The sequence below is a fragment of the Corylus avellana genome, chromosome ca3 (assembly GCF_901000735.1).
Source record: "Corylus avellana chromosome ca3, CavTom2PMs-1.0".
Classification (NCBI taxonomy): Eukaryota; Viridiplantae; Streptophyta; class Magnoliopsida; order Fagales; family Betulaceae; genus Corylus; species Corylus avellana.
Genome location: NC_081543.1, coordinates 6,704,515 through 6,726,080, shown reverse-complemented (window position 1 = coordinate 6,726,080; position 21,566 = coordinate 6,704,515). Strand labels below are relative to the sequence as shown.

Here is a 21,566-nt window from a genome sequence, read left to right as displayed (position 1 = left end):
AATATTAGTTTTGGAAGACATTGACAATGTTTTGATAATTTGAAGAAGAACATTGTCAGGGTTAAAAGTTTTAAAAAATATTATAAATTGAATGGTAGTTTGATGGGATACATGCACTACAAAATAATTTTTCCTCATTTCACTTAAAAGGACAGAGAGAATCGTTGTGGTTACTCTCCATATAATCACCTAAAAAATACATAAATATACTAAGTTGGGTTTATACATAATAATTACATGGTTCCTCTCCATATAATCGTAAGCAGAAAAGCAATGAAAGACCTGCCCTTTGGCCTTTTGGGTACAAAAACGTGTCACTTTTTGCTGTTCATACTAAAATCACCTCTTCGTCCAATCGTCCCCAACTCCTGAGGTCCCTTTCTTTGATCACAAGCCGCCCCCACGGCCACGTCGTATAAGAAAAGAATTCTTCGAAAAAAAAAAAACCCTTAAGCTACAGCAATTCAATTCAAAAAATGCAAAGGCTTTTTTCTCTCAAAGTTGCCTCAAACATCCCCAAGAAACTCTCAAACACCTCCGCTTCCTTTACTCTTCTCCATTCTCACCCCTACAAATCCCTCTCTTCTATAACCAAACCCAATACCCATTTTCAAAATCAACTTCTCAACTCTTTTCCCCACCAGTCTCATTCATGGCACAGTTTGTCAGGGAAAACTATTTCTGGGTTTCTGTCAAACCCGGTGATTGCAAAGCAGTTCTTGTTGGATTCAGCAAATACCCTCTTGAGGATTTCAAGCAAGAGTCTTGCAGATTGCAGAGTTGGGTTTCTTAGAGCTCAATTTCACCGGCAGAGCTTTCGGTTCAACCCACGTTTTGATTCTCATAGGCGTGGCTGGTAATGCGTTTGTTTTGTGCTAATGGGTCTGTTTGTTTGCTGATACATTGAAAGAAAATGGGTCTGTTCTGCAGTTAGTATAATGTTTGCCTTGCCGGAAGTGAAGATCCTCATAGTCATTTGGGAATCAGAAATTTATATACTACTTTTGTTAAACTTTTTGTTTTCGTTTTTAAGACAAACATATTAACAAATAATCAATAACACACAATCCTTATTAAAACCAAAAATCATCACCCAAAACACTTTTTAGACATACCCTTAGACTTTTGTCAGTTTCTTCGGTTTATCATGAACTTTGGCAACAATAAAAAAAGTGTGCTTTCCTGATAAGAATGCGAAGATTTCTTCAGCTTTTTGCTGATGAGAATGTGAAGAGTTTTTTTGTTTTTCCTGGGTTTTTGCTTCTAGTTTTATGGTTGATTTGAATTGTCCGGGTAATTCTGTGTATTAAAGCCACGGAAGGACAATACGTGTCAGATAGTAAAGTAAATGACTGTACAAAAACCTTCTATTTAGGTGATACACTCCATGACTCCATTGCGGTTTCTGTTTGTACCAAACGCGCCTGCGTTTTAAACGAAAACTTATTTCTCTGTAATTTCTGATTTAAATAAATTTGAATTTTAAAAAGTAATATTTATTCTGGATGGTTCAATTTCAAAATGTAAATCTCTTGTATTAATTTGCTAAATTGTGAACCATAATCCAAAAAGTGTAACAGTGTACATTGTTTGTCGTGTTGTGCCCCTATCTTCTGGTTACTGAGATTATCACCACCATATATGTTGGCATCCTGTCACGGCATAAACATTGATCTGTGTGTAAATGAGTTTTTCTTTTCAGATTTGATATGGGTGTAAGAAGTAAGTGGCGTATGAAGTAAGAACACATAACAGAAGCAAATAGTGCAATCATATGCTGCATATCTGGCAAATGGCTGTACATATGCTAAAAGAATTACTGTGTCTTGGTTTAGGAGAAATGGGAGGAATAGAAAATTGGTTATGGAGAATAGTCGTCATTGTGTTCTAATCTCAGATTTAGTTTTAGATTATTCCCGTCCTTCTAGAGGATGTAACATTACCGTTTGTGTGTGTGTGCGCACGTGTGGAATGAGATTTTCTCTTCAAACTTGAAGTGGATAAATGAAGTAAGGAACCACTCACCTACAATCCCTAAGACCACAGATATGTTACACATTTGGTAAATGGCTTTAGACATGCCGAGAAAAGGAGGAATAAAAAAAAGTTTGTGTTACATCCAGGTTGCATTATTGTAACCAAAACAAGAAGCACCTGAAAACCGTGTGGAATATTAAGTGTATAAAATGAGCAACGATGGAATCATAGTTGAACTATCTCAATCAATGTTGTTATGGAGAATAGTCCTTTTTGACTTTATCCTAGAACAATTTTTAGACTGTTCCAGTTCTTTTAAGAGGATGTAATGTTACCATTTGACATGATTAGATTGTGGATCATTCAAACTAATCTCAGTGTTTGTAGATTGCATGCTGCAATGACTTGCTTGTTTCAGTGGTTATTGAGTTTTGATTTAGTTAGTTGATGTGCTTTTCCAATTTTCATCACGAACTACTTGATTTTGTGTACGACCCTCTTCTTGCCCCACTGCTCTCCAACCTATCATGCTCTCCACCTAGAAGTTTGGAATTGTTGTTATAAGAGTATTTTCAATGTGTAGGATGATACATTCATATAACATTAACACTTACCATTGCTAGCGCAATTAGTGGAAACTGGCTGGGGAAATCTTTAGTACTTCAACCAGTAGTACTGTGCTTATTGTGGGTGTATAATCAAATTTGCTTTTAGAAAATGGCTCCTAGTTCATGGTGTTCTTTTCCCTGTCATGAAGATTACGAGATTTACTTTGAGAGTATCATTTATTGTGTTGAAAAAATAAAAATGGGAACATTATGAGACCTTTAGTGTCTTCATACCTCTTTCTAGGTAAATCTGTGTCTTGGCTGTTCTGTTGAATTCCAAGTATGCTGGATGTGATTAGAGCTCATGCTTACTGTCTGAAATTGGTATCTTTGGAAATTCAACTCCTTATTCAAGCAAATTCTTTGAGGTTAGCTATAATATTAACATTATTTCAAAGCTGTTGCCTAATGACCCCTCCTGTCGTTTTCAAAGAAAAAAAAAAAGATGAAGAAAATGAGTTTGGCTTTGGAAACATCGGACATGGTTTTCTGTTGAGAAATGTGAAGTGTTCACATTATAACAGGCAGCAGTCTCCCAACCTTTGCTGCCCCTTAAATTGATATTTGGATGTCTCATCAATTGACTTCTTGGGTACTTCAGTATGCTAAATGTTTAAAATTCTTTTTCACTTACAGTCTGTCCTTTAAAAAGATTACTCGTTTTGGGTCTTGCACATTCATAATAGATCTTTGTCAATGTGCCATTGTTTTAATCCTGTCAATTCTATTCTCTTGCAATTTCCTTTTTTAGTCTCTGGAATCATAGGATCTCTCAGTTTTGTGGCCATTCTTTGTTAATAAGGGAGAAAATTCATAATGATTAACTTATCTATTTCTACCCATTCAAAGTCCCTAACATGAGATAGGAATTATAAACCATAGCTAGCAAGAAATTAGTTGCCTTGTAATACTTGGAAAATTTATGTCTGCTTTAGGTTAAAAAAGCTCTATATTCTTCTTTAAATTTGCTTTGCTGCACTTAACTGCATAAAAAATGGATGGGTTTCATTATTATAATCCTTTGCTGGAAAGGCATACTTCTGCTCTTATATGACTTGTTAACTGCTGTGTCAGTTCTTCTATGTCAACAAGTTATCTTCTCCTGTCTGCAGGAGATCATCGTTCCGAGGACTAACAACTGATGGTGTGGTTTACGGCTTGATTATGGCTAATGTTGCTGTTTTTATGTTATGGCGGGTTGCAGATCCTAAATTTATGAGGAATAACTTTATGGTGAGTCGGGTTTTAAACTGTGTGTGCTAAATTATGCCAGGTTTTACTTATCAAAAAACTATGCTAGGTTTAGATTTTGTTTCCTATACTCTCGCTTGTTGGGGTACGTCTCTGGATTGCTCTGTACCAGAAGCATACAGAGGGAATTCCCAGTAAAATTCTACTGGTTAAGCAGCGACCGGACAATTTTAAATAAAATGATAAGTGCTTCCGGAAGGGAATAGATATATTTTTATTTAAAGACGTGGATAAGTAAGCTAATTATAACTTAAGACTATGGAGCAAAGGATCCAGGCGGCATGCTGTTGAAGGATAGACCCATTGGAAATGTTCAATTTAATTTGATATCTTTCTAATTCATGACTTATTGATGTTTTCTGAACAGATCTCACTAGACAATGTTACAAGTGGACGATTGCACACATTGATTACTTCTGCATTCAGTCATATCGATCTCGGGCATCTTGTTTCTAACATGATCGGGCTATACTTCTTTGGAATGAATGTAATATACTTGCCTTTATATCTCTTGTGTGATTAGAATTGTCTTTGTTTTTCTTTTCTTTCTTTTTGTGTTCTCTTGTATTTGCATCTTACAATTTACAAAAGGCACCTTTAATTTTGGGTTAACTACATTTACCCCGTCTAACTACCATCTTTTTTGTAATGGCCCCCCCAATGTTTTAATTTTTATAATGTCCCCCTTCATAAGATAAAAAATGAAGAGGGGGGGGGGGCATTTTTTGTAATGTCATACTTAATTTTTACTATCCAAAATGACAAAAAAAACCCTCCATAAGATAAAAAATGACTTACCTTTTTTAATGATTTTTGTTTTTTTATCTTATGAAACTTATTTTTGTCATTTTGGGCCACGGAAGGCGACATTGCAAGCCTTCCGTTGAGGGGACATTACAAAAATTGAAACATTGCAAAAAGGAAGTTAGTTAAAAGGTGGGGTACATGTAGTTTCCCTTTAATTTGTTTAATCTAATAGAAACCAATATACCTTTAGTTGAAAGTAATGAACTATATTTAGATTTTCCATATGAAATTAAGATCCAGAAGCTATGATTGATAGCTTCTTATTGGGGGATGCATCGAAATTTCACACTTCAGAAATATTTTTTTATTCTATAAAATAGTGTTAACCTAAATTTTTGTTCCTTCTGTTTTGGGCGTGCCAGATTAATACACTGCATGCATTTCGGTTGGTTCTCCAAGCTCCTTGTGTGTGTGCAATCACGTGCATTTGCGCGATCTACTAAAAATCGACCCTTGACATAAGTTATACATCTTTAATAGATAATCCAGTATGATGTGACCAGCTTATTGCTTGCAAACTTAGCAAACTTACTTTATACACTATCCACAATATATTTCTACTGTGCAGTAAAATTTTAACAGTTTTTTCCTTTCTCTATAAGTCAGCCATTTAATTCTAAAAAATTCAAGCCACCAAATTGCTTGTAAAAAAAAGGGAATCTTACCATTGCCAAAGAGTTGGATGGTTTTGACAATCATCTCAGGTTTCATTCATCATATAATCGTTGCTTGATTCTGACCATAGCTTAACTTTTGTTTTCTGGCAAACAAAGGAAATTTTATCAAAGCAGAGAGAGAACTTGTAGCACATAGGAGGTATACAAAACCTTGAAGCTTTATATAAGTGTACATAAATTTAAAATACTAAATACAAACCTTTTATGCTTAAGATTTTAAATCCAGAAAAAAAAAAAAAAAAAAAATTGTGGATGCCTGGTCATCCTTGAATCCATTATGTTTCTACTAGCATTGAAATGTGCTTCTTGTGATTGGATTTTAAGATTTCAATTTATGATATGTGATACCAATTTTTCAGTTGAATGGCCACATAGAAACCAATAAACTGATCTAATATCTTTTGAATGTCTGAGTTTCCCTATAGGCAATGGAGAAACCTAATCAGACTACCACTACCATATGCTATGTTGATAGTTTATTTTTTTATTTTTTTATTTTTCACATTCAAGAGTGCTCTCTTTTTTGCCAAGACAGACTTGATTGAGGGATACTAAACTATTTTAATTATAAAAATCAAATTACCTTTTCTTTTCTTATTTTCCCGTTTGTCGCTTGTAAAGATTAATCTTTGTAAATTTTAAATGTCTCAACTCCATCTATGTATTTGTTTTCCATTAGTATATTTCATCAATTTCTGTTCTGCTAATTTATCACATTGGCAGATTGGAAGAGCTTTTGGACCTGAATTTTTGCTTACGTTGTATCTAGCTGGGGCTCTTGGTGGTTCAATTTTTTACTTGGTGCACAAAGCCTTTTTGGCCTCATCATCAAAGGTACAATGGTAATAAAGAATGTCCAGAATTTCAGTGGGAGATAATGATTTAACAAAAATGAACCAACATACTTCTCCCTGAGCACTAGTATGTCTAAATTTTATTTGATGAATCTTTTGCACTTATTCAAATATATTTTAACTTAGAAATAAAATTTGTAAATGCCTTGTCCAATCAATTTATTTCTGGCATTTCTCATGTATTGTGCCTTTTCTTCTGGTCCTTAAATAAATTCTGTTGGTTATCAGAAAAATGAAAAAGAAGAAAGAAAAAAAGAAAAATATTTGTTCTATGGAGGTTGATTATATTACATGGTTGTGCTGCCAATGGCCATTGGCACTTCCCATTTAAAGAAAATGCGAGTCATTCGTTTTATTGGAAATTAAATATTCAGACTTTGACAATTTTGCTTGTGATAACATATGGAAACTACTTAACAAGATTGTTAATGTTACCATTATGATTATATCTCGCAGTCTGTTTGCTGCAGGGCCAACAACTGTGGAACATAGACCCGTCAAATATTCCAGGATTGGTATGCTTTTTGCAACCTTTTTTCATACTGAGATCCTTAAATTTTCTATCAAAATTGGTCTCTGAACAAATGTTGATGCCTTGCTATGATTAGTCAATTATATCTGAATAAAATTCCATCTTGCGAGAAATGCTATCTGCTGGTGTCTTATACCAATTGTTCCACCTAGTTTTCAAAGGCATTTTGGAATGAAATTTTTCCATATTTTCGGGAACATTCAAGTTCCCTTCACTTCATGTGAGTTCCATGCCAAAGTTTAGTTTGTTCCATCAACTCTAGTGAGTGAAACAAATGGATTGATTTTACTTTCATTTGGTTTATAAATTTTCCCTTATTATTTTGTAGTATACAGGCGTAGTTTCTCTGAATAGATTTTTTTTAAGTAAAAAATAATCTAATCCCTTATTTGAATTCATGTGAAAAAAATCACTTCTTTATTACTCCAACTATATGAGTTCACCTTGTTTTTGAGAAATGGAGTGTTTCATAAGTTATACTGTTTTCTCATTGAAATTATAAGTCAGACCGCTTTATATGGACATGTACCTACTCTTCACCTTATCATTATTTACATGTGTTGCCTCGTGAGAAAACGTCTCAATGCTCTGATTTTCTAGAAAACGTCTCATGAATTTCATTTGACTATTGAATCTGCTTGTGTCGTTTAGGGGGCAAGTGGGGCTGTGAATGCTATTATGTTGCTTGATATATTCCTCTTTCCAAAATCAACTCTCTATTTGGAATTTTTCATACCAGTCCCTGCCTTCTTACTGGTAAGCTCACTTTTAGGTTATGTCAATATGATTGTGTGAGGCTAATTCTAAACATCCTTATAAAAGCCTTTTGGTTAATTATCATTCAGGGGATCTTTCTAATTGGAAAAGATATCTTGAGGATGATAGAGGTACGTTGGATTTCTTCTTGTAGACTCATTCTTTAGTAGTTTCTATGGATTTAAACTGTGGTAGAGCTGTAATAATCAATACATGCTTGCTGGATGACATACAAAGTGAGTTCAGTCAACTTTCTGCCATCCTTTTCTTTTTTGGTGGTTGCTAAGCAAATAACAGGATATGACATTCAATAGATATAAGGGTTGTCAAAGATGAATTCTCATAGAATCACCACTTCATGGTTAATCTTATCTGACAGCACAGTTGACCTTTTCTATTGTGAGTTTTCAATATCTTTTTTAACATATTCTTCTTTCCCCAATTGAGATAACCCTACCTCTAGCTGGAACCACACGACAAGTCGATAACCTGTAATAAATTAACCAGGTGAGCTCGACTTTGAGCGGCGTAATTGATTTATGCCTAACTTGATCAAATTTCTAACCGCCCCCACTGCAGGACATCATACCAGATCATTATCAATGTAACCATATCTAATTGCTGTTATTTTATTATCGCAGGGAGATAGTCATATCTCCGGCTCGGCACACTTGGGAGGTGCTGCAGTTGCAGCCATAGCCTGGGCACGAATTCGGAAAGGCCGCTTCTAAATCTTTCAGAAGTCCTGCAGACTCCTGATTTGAGCATTGTATATTTATTGCCATTGTAGGAGTTTTTTTTTTTCTTTCTCTCATGTTAAATTCCTAATCATCTATCAGTTGCAAAGTTGTATCAACAGCTTTTATCTTTTGATTTGGTAGGTTAGAAACTTAGCACTGCTGAAAATGTGGCTGCTTCTTAGGCCGGCGAGGTTCAGGGTTGGTTTTAGGAAATGTATTCATTTTCTTTCCTTTTTATTCGTTTCCCTCCATTAAAATTTCAAATAGGCCATCTTTGGTTCTTCTTTTCTCATATTTATTCTACCGACTCTCTGCTTGAAATTTTCAAAAAATAAAAATAAAAATCTTAGGTAACTGAAGTCTCCATAAGCTTTTTTTTTTTCCCCCTTAATATTTAGAGAACATTACAGAATAATATGAAGTAATTTACTGAAAAGTCTCAACTTCCAATGCCAATTAAAATATTTGTTGTCAGATTACACTATTTTTTGAGTTTATTAGTTTTATTTGCTAACGCATGTGGATAATGTTACATACTACATTTTCATTGGACTATTATGGCAATACCATCAATATTTGGAGAGAGATTCAAGGATTGATGGTCACAAAAGTCTAATGAAACGAGGGTGTAGCATGTAGCATTACTCAATTACTATATAGTGACTTTGGGCTCTATCCTAGACATCTCCGTTGGACTGTTATGGCAGTGCTGTCAATCTTTAGCGATTCAAAGATTGATGGGCACAAAAGTCTAGTGAAACGAGAGTGTAGTATGTAGCATTACTCAATTACTATATATTAACTTTGGGTTCTATCTTAGTCAGCATTAAAGGACCCTACTGAGAACATAAATATATCCAATATTCATTGTTAAAGAGTGTAAGATTGCAGATAATCTCACATTCTTTAAGTAGTCTTTTTATTCCATATTTTTTTAACTTTAAGAGTAACCTCAACTCAAGTCATGTTTACTCTCTTTTTCTCTTGGGATTCTGATCAACTTCGCATCTTACCAATCTCATGGTGAGCTCATGTAGATTTGTTCTAGTGCTAAATAATGTTTTCTCACTAAATGTCACTATAGTATGAATTTGGAGATGATCATTTACACGTCCACTTTGTTAAAATTTTTTTTTTTTTTTTTTTTAAAAAAAGAATAAGAAAAGAAAGAGAAGCAATTGTAGCTTTTCATGCCTTCTTAAACATGGGTTGTGATGAAAGCACATAATAGGATTATTTGGTTAGGATTTTTTGGAAGAATTTGGGTCTCACAATAAGGAATTTGTTGATAATAATCTTTCAGCATGCTTAATTGATCTCAACTTAGTCTATAAATAAACTTACAAAGAGAATAGCAAATCCTATCAAGATAAATTAATTGGTGATGTCTATGTGGATGTTGCCAATGACTATGTATCTCTTGAGGTTGGAGTTGATGTGGTTATACCTCCCAAAGATGCAGATGAGGCCACTTAAGTTCATCCTTTTGTCATTTGTGACTAAAAGGGGAAGAATGTGGATAATGGTTTTAGGAAACATATATAAGGAGAGCTGCTAATATTGAGAGGGAGCTGATGACATTGAGCAGTTTTTATTGTCTAAGAAGCCTCCTTATATAGGAGCCAAAGGGGAGAGGGACTTCATGTTTTTCCAATGTGGGACAACTGGACAAGCCTTAGGTGAGGGTAATTTATGTGAGCGAATGACAAGGGCTTTCTCAACACTTAAGCAATGTGGGATTGTCTCACATTGCTATTCTCTAACAAAATCTTCTCAGGATATGTGGGATGAACTTAAGGAGAGTTATTCTCAGAGAAATGGTCCTAGAGTTTTCCAAATGCATAAGGCAATTGCAGCCATCACTCTGAGAGAAATTGTAGACCTTAGAAGGGTATCTATAAAAGTTTGGAAATCTTTAAAAGCTGCTCATTTCTAGACATTCAATGCTCAATTCTAAATTTTAAGAGATGTAAATAGACTTAATCAACAAGGGGGAGAATGTAGATAGCGGTTTGAGACATCTGCTAAGGAGAGGTGCTTATGTTTAGTGGGAGCTGATGACATAGAACAATTTTTGTTGTTATTTGTTTTTTATGTATCTTATGGTTCTCTTTATATCTCATGTATTCGTTGAGTATTTTATTATGGGATGTATTGATACAGTTGATAATTTATGGATGTTTGATTTGATACCATTTCTTTTTGGTTGTATATCGGCAACTTAGCTTCTCAAGCCAAAATTGCTTGGGTTATTAATAGACAATGATAAGTCGATTTCAAATCTCAATGCACGTAATTAATTGTCTTTCTGATTTCAGGGAATGGGTACAAGAAAATTTTCAATTAATCAAAGTCTAGTTTTGGTTTGATAGGCTTGGGCTGTGATTGTAAAAATGATATTTACCTGTAATTTGTTTATGATGTATTTTGGTTTTGCCACTAAATGGCTAAAATGGGAGTTTGTTAGGTTTTAAAAATTGACTCATTTTAATGATCAAAACGAGTGTTGTAAACCTTTTGTCACCTAAGTGCTTTAGTGTAAAAGTTAAACTTAGATTTAAATTTTTTGTACTAATCTTAGCAAAACTGTTAAAAACCTTCCTGAAGTAAGTTTTGATAAAGACTTGAAGAGCCTACTTGAGAGGACCGTCTATATATAGGACTATCAAATAGACATCCTGCTTGAAAAATGAGACTTTTGGAAGCATTGTTAGATGGATTGTCAGTATACCATCTTGACGCTACTTATGGAAGATGCCTACCCAAGAGTACTATTAATAAGACTGTCAATGAACTGTCTTGATACTGCTTCTAAAAGATGCTTACTCGAGAGCATCGTTAGGAAGACTGTCAGCAAGTCGTCCTAAATTTGTTAAGCTGTCACATTGAAGTTAGCGATGAAACTAGGGAGCATCCTGATGGTGTTTTACACATCTACGAAAAAACAAAAATCTCAAACCAAGATCGAACTTATAAAGAACGCATGAATAAACATGCTATTCTAAAATAAACAACAAAAATAAGAACACTTACTCGATTGTACAGCTACTCTACTCCTTGGTTATTGAGCAAAACTTTTCTCCTTGCTCCTCCAATAAATATCACTTTTAACCTTAGGGATTATGAAACCTTCTAGTCTACTCACTAATGACTAGGAATAATTGAGGTGTGGGCTCTCAACTTTCTCTCACAAAATTTAACTATTCTTAAGAATACTCAAGAATATAAAGTTCTTAGTGAATATTTGAAAACTGGAGTGTCATTTATGAGAGCTACAAGCATATCTATTTATAGGCTCAACCATACTACAAGAGATGGGAGAAACAGTCTATGTGGGACTACTAGGAGTGAACGACTAGCGTTAGGAAAAACCCTAGCCTCCACTCCTGATGTAACTACATAGCCTAGGTTGAGTTATTAGACCCAATCCAGGCACCTACTTTAGTATTGTATGGGCTTGGGATAGAACCCGAGCCCAATCTCCCATACATACATTTCATGCACCTTTCTCTCTAACCCATGTTTTAATAATTAAAAAACAAGTAGTGTAATAAATAAATAAAACTTGACTACAATTAATTTACATTAGCTAGGTGAGAGACTCAAAAGGAATAATAAAACTAGCTTTAAACATATTATTTGACACTACTTTTCAATAAGTAAACCTTCTTCTATATTTTACATATTATTTGATTTCAAGATTTCATTGATTTGTATTTGTAGGGGTGTTGAGCTATGCCTCCAAGGCTCCAACTAGGCTTCTTTGGCTCACAAACTGTGCCAGGAGGAATTTGGGTCATTTGAGAATTTATTTGTTTTACTTATTATTTGTTTTGGTTGTATCTAGACTAGTTGGCCGTACTATGCCTCCATTTGGATTTTGTCTTTTTAATTTGTATTTGGATTAATAGATTTGAGCTATTTATGACTATGTTTGGGCTGTTTTTGGGCCAAGCCTTATTCAAAAAGATTAGCTGGCTCAAAAACAACATGTTTCTTTCCATTTGTTTGGAGAATTTTGGCCTTAAACTCTTAAAATAAGCTCAAAAAATAGGCATTAAACACTTAAAAAGCTCAAAAACCCATATAAAAAAAGTGGTTATAAACCATCGATTATAACTGCTAACCGGCTGTTATAAAATAACTACCAACTGATAATCGCTCAAGACAGTAGAGATTATAGCCAATAACAGCCGGTTATAACCGTTTGAGCAGCCCAATGAAAGCCTACTAAATATTATTTTTCATAAAAATAAAAATAAAATGAGAGGTAAGTATGTAGGCTTGTAGCGTTATTCAATCGGTGCCTCGGTGGCTTCATGAATGGTGCATTTAAGCAAATTTTTGAAGGCTTGCATGGTTTCTTGTCTTGACATACATCAAGTCACTTCCTTTGCCACGTGTCAAGATGGGCTGATTCCCTTTACGCTGTCCCCACCAAAGATGAACCCTACATCAAAACGACTCTCCGCGTGCCACGCAATCCACACTTTTCAACCACATCCCGATTCACCCAGATTTGAAACTCCTCTATCTCCATTCTCCCACCACACTCTGACATTTCACACTCTTATTAATTACACGTGAAAGTAAAGGTAAATTCTTAATAATAATTGTATTAATAACAAAAAGAAATAAAAAAATGATAATTAATTAATATTAATCCCTTCTTCAGGTGCCCTAAAAACTTCTACTTTTTGTTATTTCCTCTCCCATATGATGACACTTGCTCCGGCCCCCTCCACCTTGTTTTATTTTATTTTATTTTAATTTATTCCGAGTGTTTTTGGTTTTCTTTTTCTCTTTGCATGAACTCAAAACACACCTCAAAATCCACTCAATCCCCAAAACCCTCTCTCCATTTCTTGCTCTGATTACAGTGACCCAATTAAAAAAAAAAAAAAATTCACTCTTTTGCACTTTCTCCAACTGGGTCTCTCTATTTTACCATGGATTCCAGGAATATGAGGTGGGAAAGGGTCCAGCTCCATCCGAAACACAGCCTGGGAGGAGCTCAACAACAGCAACAGCAACAGGTGGGTGAGATATCTGGGCCAGGGAAGAGGTGGGGTCACACCTGCAACGCCATTAAAGGAGGCAGATTTCTCTATGTATTTGGGGGGTATGGGAGGGATAACTGCCAGACAAACCAAGTACACGTCTTTGACACTGGTGGGTCTTCAAAATTTTGGCCCCGAAATTCCTGGGCTTCCCTCAGACTGTATTCTTTTTGTATACTGCTTTTATTATAGGGTTTGTATAATATTGGGTTTGGCATTGTTGTCTATGTTTGGATTCAAAGTTTGTAACTTTTTGATATACCCCGTTGCTTAATCTTTGTGGGGATGGGGTTGGACGTGTTCGTTAGGGTTTTTGGTTGGTTTATATTAGTTAAATTTGTATGGGTCTTGTTGTTTACATTAATGTTGTGATAGGTTCTTGTATATTATTAGTTCTAAGCATTAATGCCTCCATGTGTTTGCTATTGAAGTTGATTTGTTAGGATTCTTTATAGTTTAATTCCCATTTTGTGGCTTTTTGTACTTTAGAATCAACCTATCCCTGTGATAGGTTTCATGAAATTTTTGTTGCACCCATCGCTGCAAGTTGATAAATTACAAATTTTTAGTCTTAATTTTCTTAGTGGGTTCTAATGGTTTGTTATGGATTGGGGTGGAGTGTTGTTAATGGATATACCAATGGCTTTTAGCTTCGTTTTTTATTTTTCCTGTTTTATTTTACTTGTAGCATTTGCTTTGGTGTTCTTTCATGTTCGTTTAAATATTTTTCATTCTCTCATTTCTATTAGTGATTTGCAGCTAATCAGACATGGAGCCAGCCTCTGATTAAAGGCATACCGCCCACTCCAAGGGACAGCCACAGCTGCACCACCGTTGGTGATAATCTTTTTGTATTTGGGGGTACAGATGGGATGAATCCTCTCAAGGATTTGCATATACTAGATACTTGTAAGTTATTTCTTTTGGTTATTAGCCTTTTCCTACAACCTGTTAATCTGCTTCCTAAGTTCCGATCTCTTACTAATTTTATAAGTGTAGTTTCATTTTGAATTGGTGTGCTTAGGACATGAAGCTTGAAAGTCTCTTGATGTGATTTGTCATTTCATTTTTTTCTTGATCTCTTAATTGCAAATTCCACTAGTGTCGTATTTGCTAATGTGTTTAACATTGTTATTCATAGCGTCACGTACATGGATATCACCAAGTTTAAGGGGTGACGGACCAGAGGCAAGGGAGGGTCATAGTGCAGCCCTTGTTGGTAAACGTCTATTCATATTTGGTGGCTGTGGGAAGTCTGCAGATAACAATGATGAAATATACTACAACGATCTTTACATTTTGAATACGGGTAAGTTTTCTACACAGCTTGTTGCTAATCACTGTGGCGGAGATTGGTTTGAACTACTCTGGTCATTATTAGCTCACAGTACAATCTTTAAGTATGGATCCATATGGGATACCTTCATAAATGGTAACAGTTAAAATTGAATTGTCTGGGTTTCTCATCTTGCATGAGTATTATTTTTAATCATATTTATGGAAGAACTTAAGGTGTGAAGGTGCCAGTCCACTTGCTCATAGTCTCTAGATTTCTTTCAAAGACCTATTATTCAGTCCCACCTTCATTAGGTTTTTTCCCCTCTTTTTGTGGTGGGTTGGGGTGGCTAGAGGGAGTACTCAAGGCATAGGACATCTCAATCAGATATTATTCTGGACTATTTTGGCAGATGCAATTATTATATCATCTGAAAGTGAATCAAAAAAGATTGTCATCCTTTTTCTCTTTTCTCTTATAGAGACATTTGTATGGAAACGCGCTGCGACCTCAGGCACTCCACCATCTCCTCGAGATAGCCACACTTGCTCATCTTGGAAGAACAATATCATTGTTATTGGTGGTGAAGATAGACATGATTATTATTTGTCCGACGTCCATGTTCTTGATACAGGTCTTATGATTTTCTTAAATTCCCAAGTTTAATTGCCAATATAATTCAGATTGTTCTTCATTAAAACTTGGTTGTGCCCTCCTTGGGGACTATCAATTATACATCGCATATACTTTTTGATAATTGCATTCTTGGGATTTATTTCATTAGATACTCTGATTTGGAGGGAGCTGAACACTTCAGGCCATCTGTTGGCCCCCCGAGCTGGTCATGCCACTGTTGCTTTTGGCAAGAACTTGTTCGTTTTTGGGGGATTTACAGATGCTCAAAACCTTTACAATGACCTCTATGTGCTTGATATTGGTAAGTATCAAAATTATCATGTTTCCATGTCTAGACAACTATCCAGTTTGATCCTCCATGATATTGTACTGCAAGAATCTTTGTATTAGTAACCCCAAGGGGTTGGCCTAGTGATTGAGGCTTGTGGTCTTGGGGAGTATCACCCCATAGATCCTAGGTTCGAGACTTGCTAGGTGCAAACTCCCCCTTGGGGCTACACCCTCTGGTGTAAAAGTCAGCAATTTATCTTGATCCGTTTAGAGAAACTTCTGAGGGTGCGGTGAGTTTTACTCTTCAGGGGTGGGTCCGAAGGGCCCCGCCTTCTTGAGGTTCCCCGTCATTAAAAAAAAAAAAAAAATCCTTTGTATTAGAAACCTAGGGTGATCATTATGCGGAGAGACATACAATGGCATTTTGATTTCTCTTTAGTAAAAGGTGGATCCACATAATGACTATGAATTTTTACCACATTCTAATTGATTGTCAAAAGCTTGGTAAACACTTTAGGAAAAGCGAAAATAAAAATCTTAAGATGGCCAAAGCCAAATATTTAGTTGACTCCTATTTTTAAATTTCTTTAGCCGTGTGGCTTCTTTGTTGCTCTGATCACTGTTCTTGTTTGCTTACTTTGGGATATATAGCATTTTTAACTGCTTAATTTTCATCCCAGCGGCTTATTTAGCAAGGAGCTGATAATATTAGCAATATTCTATTATATATGTATATTTTTTTTATTTCTTCTGTATTATCTGCATCTTCCATAACTGGTGCAGATACTGGTGCATGGACCAAGCTGATCACTACAGGTGATGGCCCTTCTGCTAGATTTTCTGTGGCTGGTGACTGTTTGGATCCAGTGAAGGGTGGTGTCCTTGTGTTTGTAGGTGGTTGCAATAAGAGTCTTGAGGCTCTGGATGACATGTATTACTTATACACAGGTTTATCATATTCTTTATATTTACCTCAGAACTATTTCTTTTTCCCTGCTTCGAGTAACATTTGGTTCTGGGAATTAACTTACCAGAAAAAAGGGTTCTCGGAATTAATGACTCGAAGATGGAATTTTAAAGCCTGTCACTAATCTTGTATACTATCTAATTTTTAGGACTTACCAGGGAAAAGGAATGGAGGCTAGATAAGTTATCTCTGAGGAAGCAATTGAAGCTAAAGTGTCAGGAGCAAAATCTCACTCATGCAAATGACAAAGCTCTAGTTAGGGTTGGGAGGGACGCGGATATATGCCAACCTATCATTCTGCCTAGTTATGGCCAACCAGGTAAGAACATTCTTCTAATGTGAATTCCTCATTTATCAAAAAAAAAAAAAAGTCCCTGCATAGTGTTTAAGTTCTTTGTACATATTTCCATAATGAATGAAAATGATGTATCTAAGTAGATCTTTTGCTGCATGTATCCAAAAAAAAAGGTGCATATTTTTGGTGGTATCTAAGTTGATTCAGTGGTTTCAATATGTGAGCCTCTTGGGCCTTTTAGGTTTCGGCTTTATCACAGGCTTTTTTTTTTTCTTTTCCATTGAATTCCAAGAAATAGAAATAGAAGAGGGAGAGCTGGCTTTAAAAACTGTAATTCCTTTTGATGCGCCAATTATAATAAGAAATCATTCACTACTCTTTTGTCAAAAATCATTCATGAATGTAGTGTGGTAACAAGTATTGGGACAAAGAAGTTTCCAATAGAAGATTCCCAAAAGACTCTAATCAGTGGCAGGTGTTTTCTCTAACCAATGTGCATGCATGAACCATTAGACATAACTAAAAGGCATGGGTTGTGAATTAAAATTAAGGTACGTAAGTCTCATCAGAGTTCTTATTGCATATGTTTTCCTCAGTGCACGTCCATCTTCATGCATAGAGTGACTTTTGCAATTATAGTGAAGTATAAATGCTTCTCAAGTCGTGGTGTCTTGATCAAACTTGTGTAAGTATTCAGGAGTCAACTTGGTGTGATAATAGTTTATGCTCCATTCGAATCATTAACACACAGTAGTTATTTTATGTCATTGGGGACTTGCATAATAGTGTGATTTGGCAATTATTGATTTAAGGGCTAAAAGAATATAAGTAATGTTTATAAAGCTTGTGTAGTAGAACCGGATATTAGGATACATGTACCTAATTTTTTTATGGTTCTTTAATTGCAGGCAAACAAGATTTCCCATGGCATCAATCCCAATCTCGTCAAGGAAAGAAGACATTTCAAGCCAAGGTTTCTGAAAACATACCGGTTGGATATACTGTTGAAACTGTCATTGATGGAAAGCCTCTTCGTGGAATATTGTTTTCCAACAAGTCAAACTCATACCATACAGCTAATTATAATTTAAGTAGGTGAGGATATAATGCCATTTTGTATTTTGCTTCATTTTGGCATTTCAGAATAAATAGCCATGACCAAGTTTTCTTAAGATATTTAGGTTATAATTTTTGATACTGCAATTCTCAAATCAGGAAGAGGACTGCTGGGGAAGTTGGTGTTATTTCAAATGGAGATTACAACAGCAAATCAAAAGCTTCAAGAACTCCCAAGCAGGATGTGATAAATCATGGACAGGTAGACGGTGTTCATGGAAAGGAGCCCACATCACATAAGCCCACGAAAGAAGCTGCCGCCGTTCCTGTTATAAAGAATCCAGCATCTTCTGATGCATCTCAGCCCCCTAAGGTGTGATCTTCTTTCCCTTATATTGGGGAGACTCTTCTTGGCAGAAACAAAAGAAAAGGAAAAAGAAAAAGAAAAAGAAGGAAATGTTTAGAACAGAAAGTTTTCAAACATGAGATCCAGTTACACTGTGACTAAGCGGCATTACACACTCTTAACTTCATACACTTAACTTCATAAGTTGGAGATCCTGACAAGAAACATAGACAGAAATATAGCCACTAATTGACTTCTTTATGACCAATTATATTTTGGTTCTGGTTTATATAATTCATTCTGTCAACTTGATGCGTGTTGCTCACACCATAGAAATGGTTCTCATTCTTGTCTGCTTCAGTTCATCCGTTATAAATTTGGTATGCTTTTGGAGCACTTGAGAATGGTTTCCCCACCAAAGGTCAAATCTTATGTGATGTATTTGCATCGATCCCAACATCATCACATTTCTGTTCTGTGTGATATACATGTCTTTTTAAGAAAACATTTCTGCCCTGGGTGTAGCGGTGTGGTTAATTGTGATTGAAAATGGAGTTTTTTTTTTTTTTTTCTTGAGAGGGGGGTGCGGGGGAAGGATATGAGTTCACTTTTTTGCCTATCATTTTCATGACATTACGTGCATGCATGACAACACATGCATCATACTAGTTATCTGCTGTACAATAAAAGATGACTGGTTAACCATGCATTTGAATGCGCACTAGGATTGGTTTAATACTGGCTGCCTAGCTTCATCTCTGCAAAAAATTACATTCTAGGTTTGGACTTTACTGCAGGTTGATGTAAACCCAGAAGAGCCCGTGCTTCCCTCTTTGAATCTGGAAGATGATCAGAAAAATGACGCACCTAGTTCCAACAACGAAGTGCCAAGGGAGGATAAGACAAATGACATTCCAAACTGCAATACTGAAGTTCTGAAAGAGAACACATCTACTGGAGCCAAGGATGCTATAACATCATTTCCAAGCCAAGGTATGCTTGCAATGACCAATCAGTCTCTTCTAGGCCTGTTACAGTCTGTATTCCTGTGCATACATATTACACAATGTGATTTATTTAATTGCATTTAATATTCTAGCTAGCTCGGACATTAAAACTGATTGGCTTCTTGCATGTAGTCATTTCACTCTATGATTGCACCACTTTATGATTCTCATCTGATACTTCATAGATTACTGTTTAATTGTTAAATAAGTAGCCCAAGTGATGTAGCAGGCGATTATATTCATTTAATAATTGGCTCATGAAATGATTTGATTTTGACAATCATGTTACTACTCAATTTGAAATTTCGTGGAGATTAAAAGATCTAACTATGATTTCCATGTCTTTTGACTACAAATTTTGATACAAGAAATCAGAAGAATCAAAGCATGAGATATAATGTTCAGGAAAATAAACATAATTATTCCAAATGCTTTAGGTAGCAAATTGGGAAGCAAATGTTTATATCCCAAGAAAACAGATTTACATTCATCTTTGAAATCTAGGAAAGTAAGTGTTTGAACTTCCTGTGGCTTAACTGCTATCATAGTTAATATATCTTTACTACTACCTCTGTCTCAAAGCTATATTCTGCTTCAGAAGAGCACAGTTTTTAGGAAGGTGCCTTAAATGCTTTCTCATCTCTATCTATTCCTTTTCCATTCCTAAAATTGTTGGTTTTTTTTTTTTTATAATATGACCAACTAAGTGGAGGGAGGGAGAGGGATTCGAACTAATAACCTCCACTTCATGAGATGTAGTTCCAACCGATTGAACTATCCCTTGAGATCACCTAAAATTGTTCATCATCCGAAAAGTGGTAAATGTCTCTTATATGTAGTTGATAGCATACTGAAGGCTTTTACTCAAAATTAGTAATCGACTCTTATATGTACTGTTTTATTTTGTTTTTTAATCTGTTTTTTGTTGTTTTAATTTATCCTCCTGTCAAATTAATTTACTTTCCTTTCCTTTAAAGCTAGGAACATTAGGATTGTCCATGATTTCGTTACTGCATGTTTGGATATAAATCAAAACGTTCTGATGAACTGAGCTATTATTCTATTTTGTGATGGCAGATGACAGGACAGCCACTACTGGTGATCCAGCAAAATGAATTTGAAACCTTGGTCAAGCTTGACTTCTGAACATAACCTAAACCACAAATCACCAGCAATTTGTACATTCGTCGTTGCAAGGTGATCATAGATGGATATGACAGGTGATATAGCAATGCTAACTGGAGTGATCTGCCACTCCTTAACGGCCCATGATTTTAAATGTTTTCAATCCTAAGATCATGATTAACTATAGCACGTAGAAGCTTGAGTCTCAGACTGCTGAATTCTTAATTACTTGCTCTTTAAGATACACGAGGAAAAAAGGAAAAAAAAAAAAAAAGCAAAAACAAAAAGTTGATTATTATAAGTTGGTAACTACTATGCATATCTTTCTTTGCAGCAAAAGATTCAATGGCTTGCATCAATGCACATACTTCTGCTGGCCCCATCTTTTCAATGAGATGTCAAAATACCTTCAATTGCTTTAAATGTTTTCTCGCCTTTCATTTGCTTCTTTTTTATGGAAGTTTTATTTTCCCATAGTGTATCCTAAATTTTGGCCTAATTCTTCTTCTGATGATCGATTCAACCTTTGATTAAGAAGGTTCAACCTTTGATCAAGAAAATATACCTTGGTTATATTTCATCTCTTCAAGAAGTTTAGTAATGAGCATAACGGCTTCCGATGAAGAGAAAAACTTATGATTAGCTTTTCAGGAAATCTTCAAATGAACAATTTCAACGAAATTTTTCAATTTACGAAATCTGTTTTGATAGAATTTTGCCTGCAAAATTTTCTGGAGAGGTTTTTTGGAGGCTCATTGTTATTTATGTATTACATTGGAGCTTTGCGAAAGTTGTCTCCTCAACAAGCTTCACATGAAAATACATTTTTGTGACTGGCTTATTTTTACTTCTCTGTAAAGGTAATTCTTATTGGCTTCAATATCTTCAATAGGAGTTGGAAAGTAACAGATAAAAGATTGTAGATTGTCAGCCAAGAAAACAAGTAACTGGTATATGAATATTGACTAATTAAAATAATGACTAGAAGTTATTCATAAGAATTTTAACCAATTAAAACAAGGGGTTGGTCCAAGTGGTGAAAGCTTTGGTCTTGAGGTATAATTCCTTCAAGGTTCAAAGTTTAACATTTTATGGGTGCAAACAATTTCATGGGGCCACACCTCCTAGTGAAAAGTTAGTGATTTAATCAGTTTTATATAGGAAAACTTTCGAAGGTGCAGTGTACGAAACTGAGTTTCACTTTGCAATAGGGGTGAGTTTGAAGGGCCTTGTCTTGGAGAAGTTTTCCGACATAAAATAAATAAATAAAAGAATTTTACTTAAAATTAGTTGTGAAAATAAATATAAATCAATTGCTATATAATT

General features: G+C 35.2%; 2 protein-coding genes across 5 annotated transcripts; both read left to right on the top strand.

Moving 5' to 3' along the window:
* Window positions 1–405: 405 nt before the first annotated feature.
* On the top strand, window positions 406–8,494 carry LOC132175129 (RHOMBOID-like protein 12, mitochondrial). 2 transcript variants are annotated; one of them, XR_009439391.1, is made up of 9 exons: window positions 406–856; window positions 3,698–3,818; window positions 4,204–4,323; window positions 6,044–6,154; window positions 6,645–6,689; window positions 7,358–7,462; window positions 7,552–7,593; window positions 8,104–8,248; window positions 8,344–8,494. XR_009439391.1 is itself a non-coding variant. In XM_059586967.1 (8 exons), exons 1-8 carry the CDS (start codon window positions 477–479, stop codon window positions 8,191–8,193), a joined length of 1,014 nt encoding a protein of 337 aa, XP_059442950.1. In that variant the 5' UTR covers window positions 407–476; the 3' UTR covers window positions 8,194–8,494. The 2 variants fall into 2 exon arrangements, 1 of the variants encoding a protein (XP_059442950.1); XM_059586967.1 differs by having other exon boundaries at window positions 407–856; window positions 8,104–8,494.
* A 4,433-nt stretch (window positions 8,495–12,927) lies between these two features.
* Window positions 12,928–21,087, top strand: LOC132176494 (uncharacterized). Of its 3 annotated transcripts, XR_009439524.1 has the most exons (12): window positions 12,928–13,374; window positions 14,022–14,171; window positions 14,404–14,571; window positions 15,020–15,172; window positions 15,323–15,475; window positions 16,228–16,392; window positions 16,560–16,730; window positions 17,615–17,801; window positions 17,922–18,135; window positions 18,906–19,101; window positions 20,193–20,335; window positions 20,575–21,087. XR_009439524.1 is itself a non-coding variant. In XM_059588726.1 (11 exons), the coding sequence occupies exons 1-11, from the start codon at window positions 13,152–13,154 to the stop codon at window positions 20,228–20,230; spliced, it is 1,818 nt and encodes a 605-aa protein (XP_059444709.1). In that variant the 5' UTR covers window positions 12,928–13,151; the 3' UTR covers window positions 20,231–20,527. The 3 variants fall into 3 exon arrangements, 2 of the variants coding, with proteins under 2 accessions (XP_059444709.1, XP_059444710.1); XM_059588726.1 differs by lacking the exon at window positions 20,575–21,087 and having other exon boundaries at window positions 20,193–20,527; XM_059588727.1 differs by lacking the exons at window positions 18,906–19,101; window positions 20,193–20,335; window positions 20,575–21,087 and having other exon boundaries at window positions 17,615–17,797; window positions 17,922–18,103.
* The last annotated feature ends 479 nt before the right edge of the window (window positions 21,088–21,566 follow it).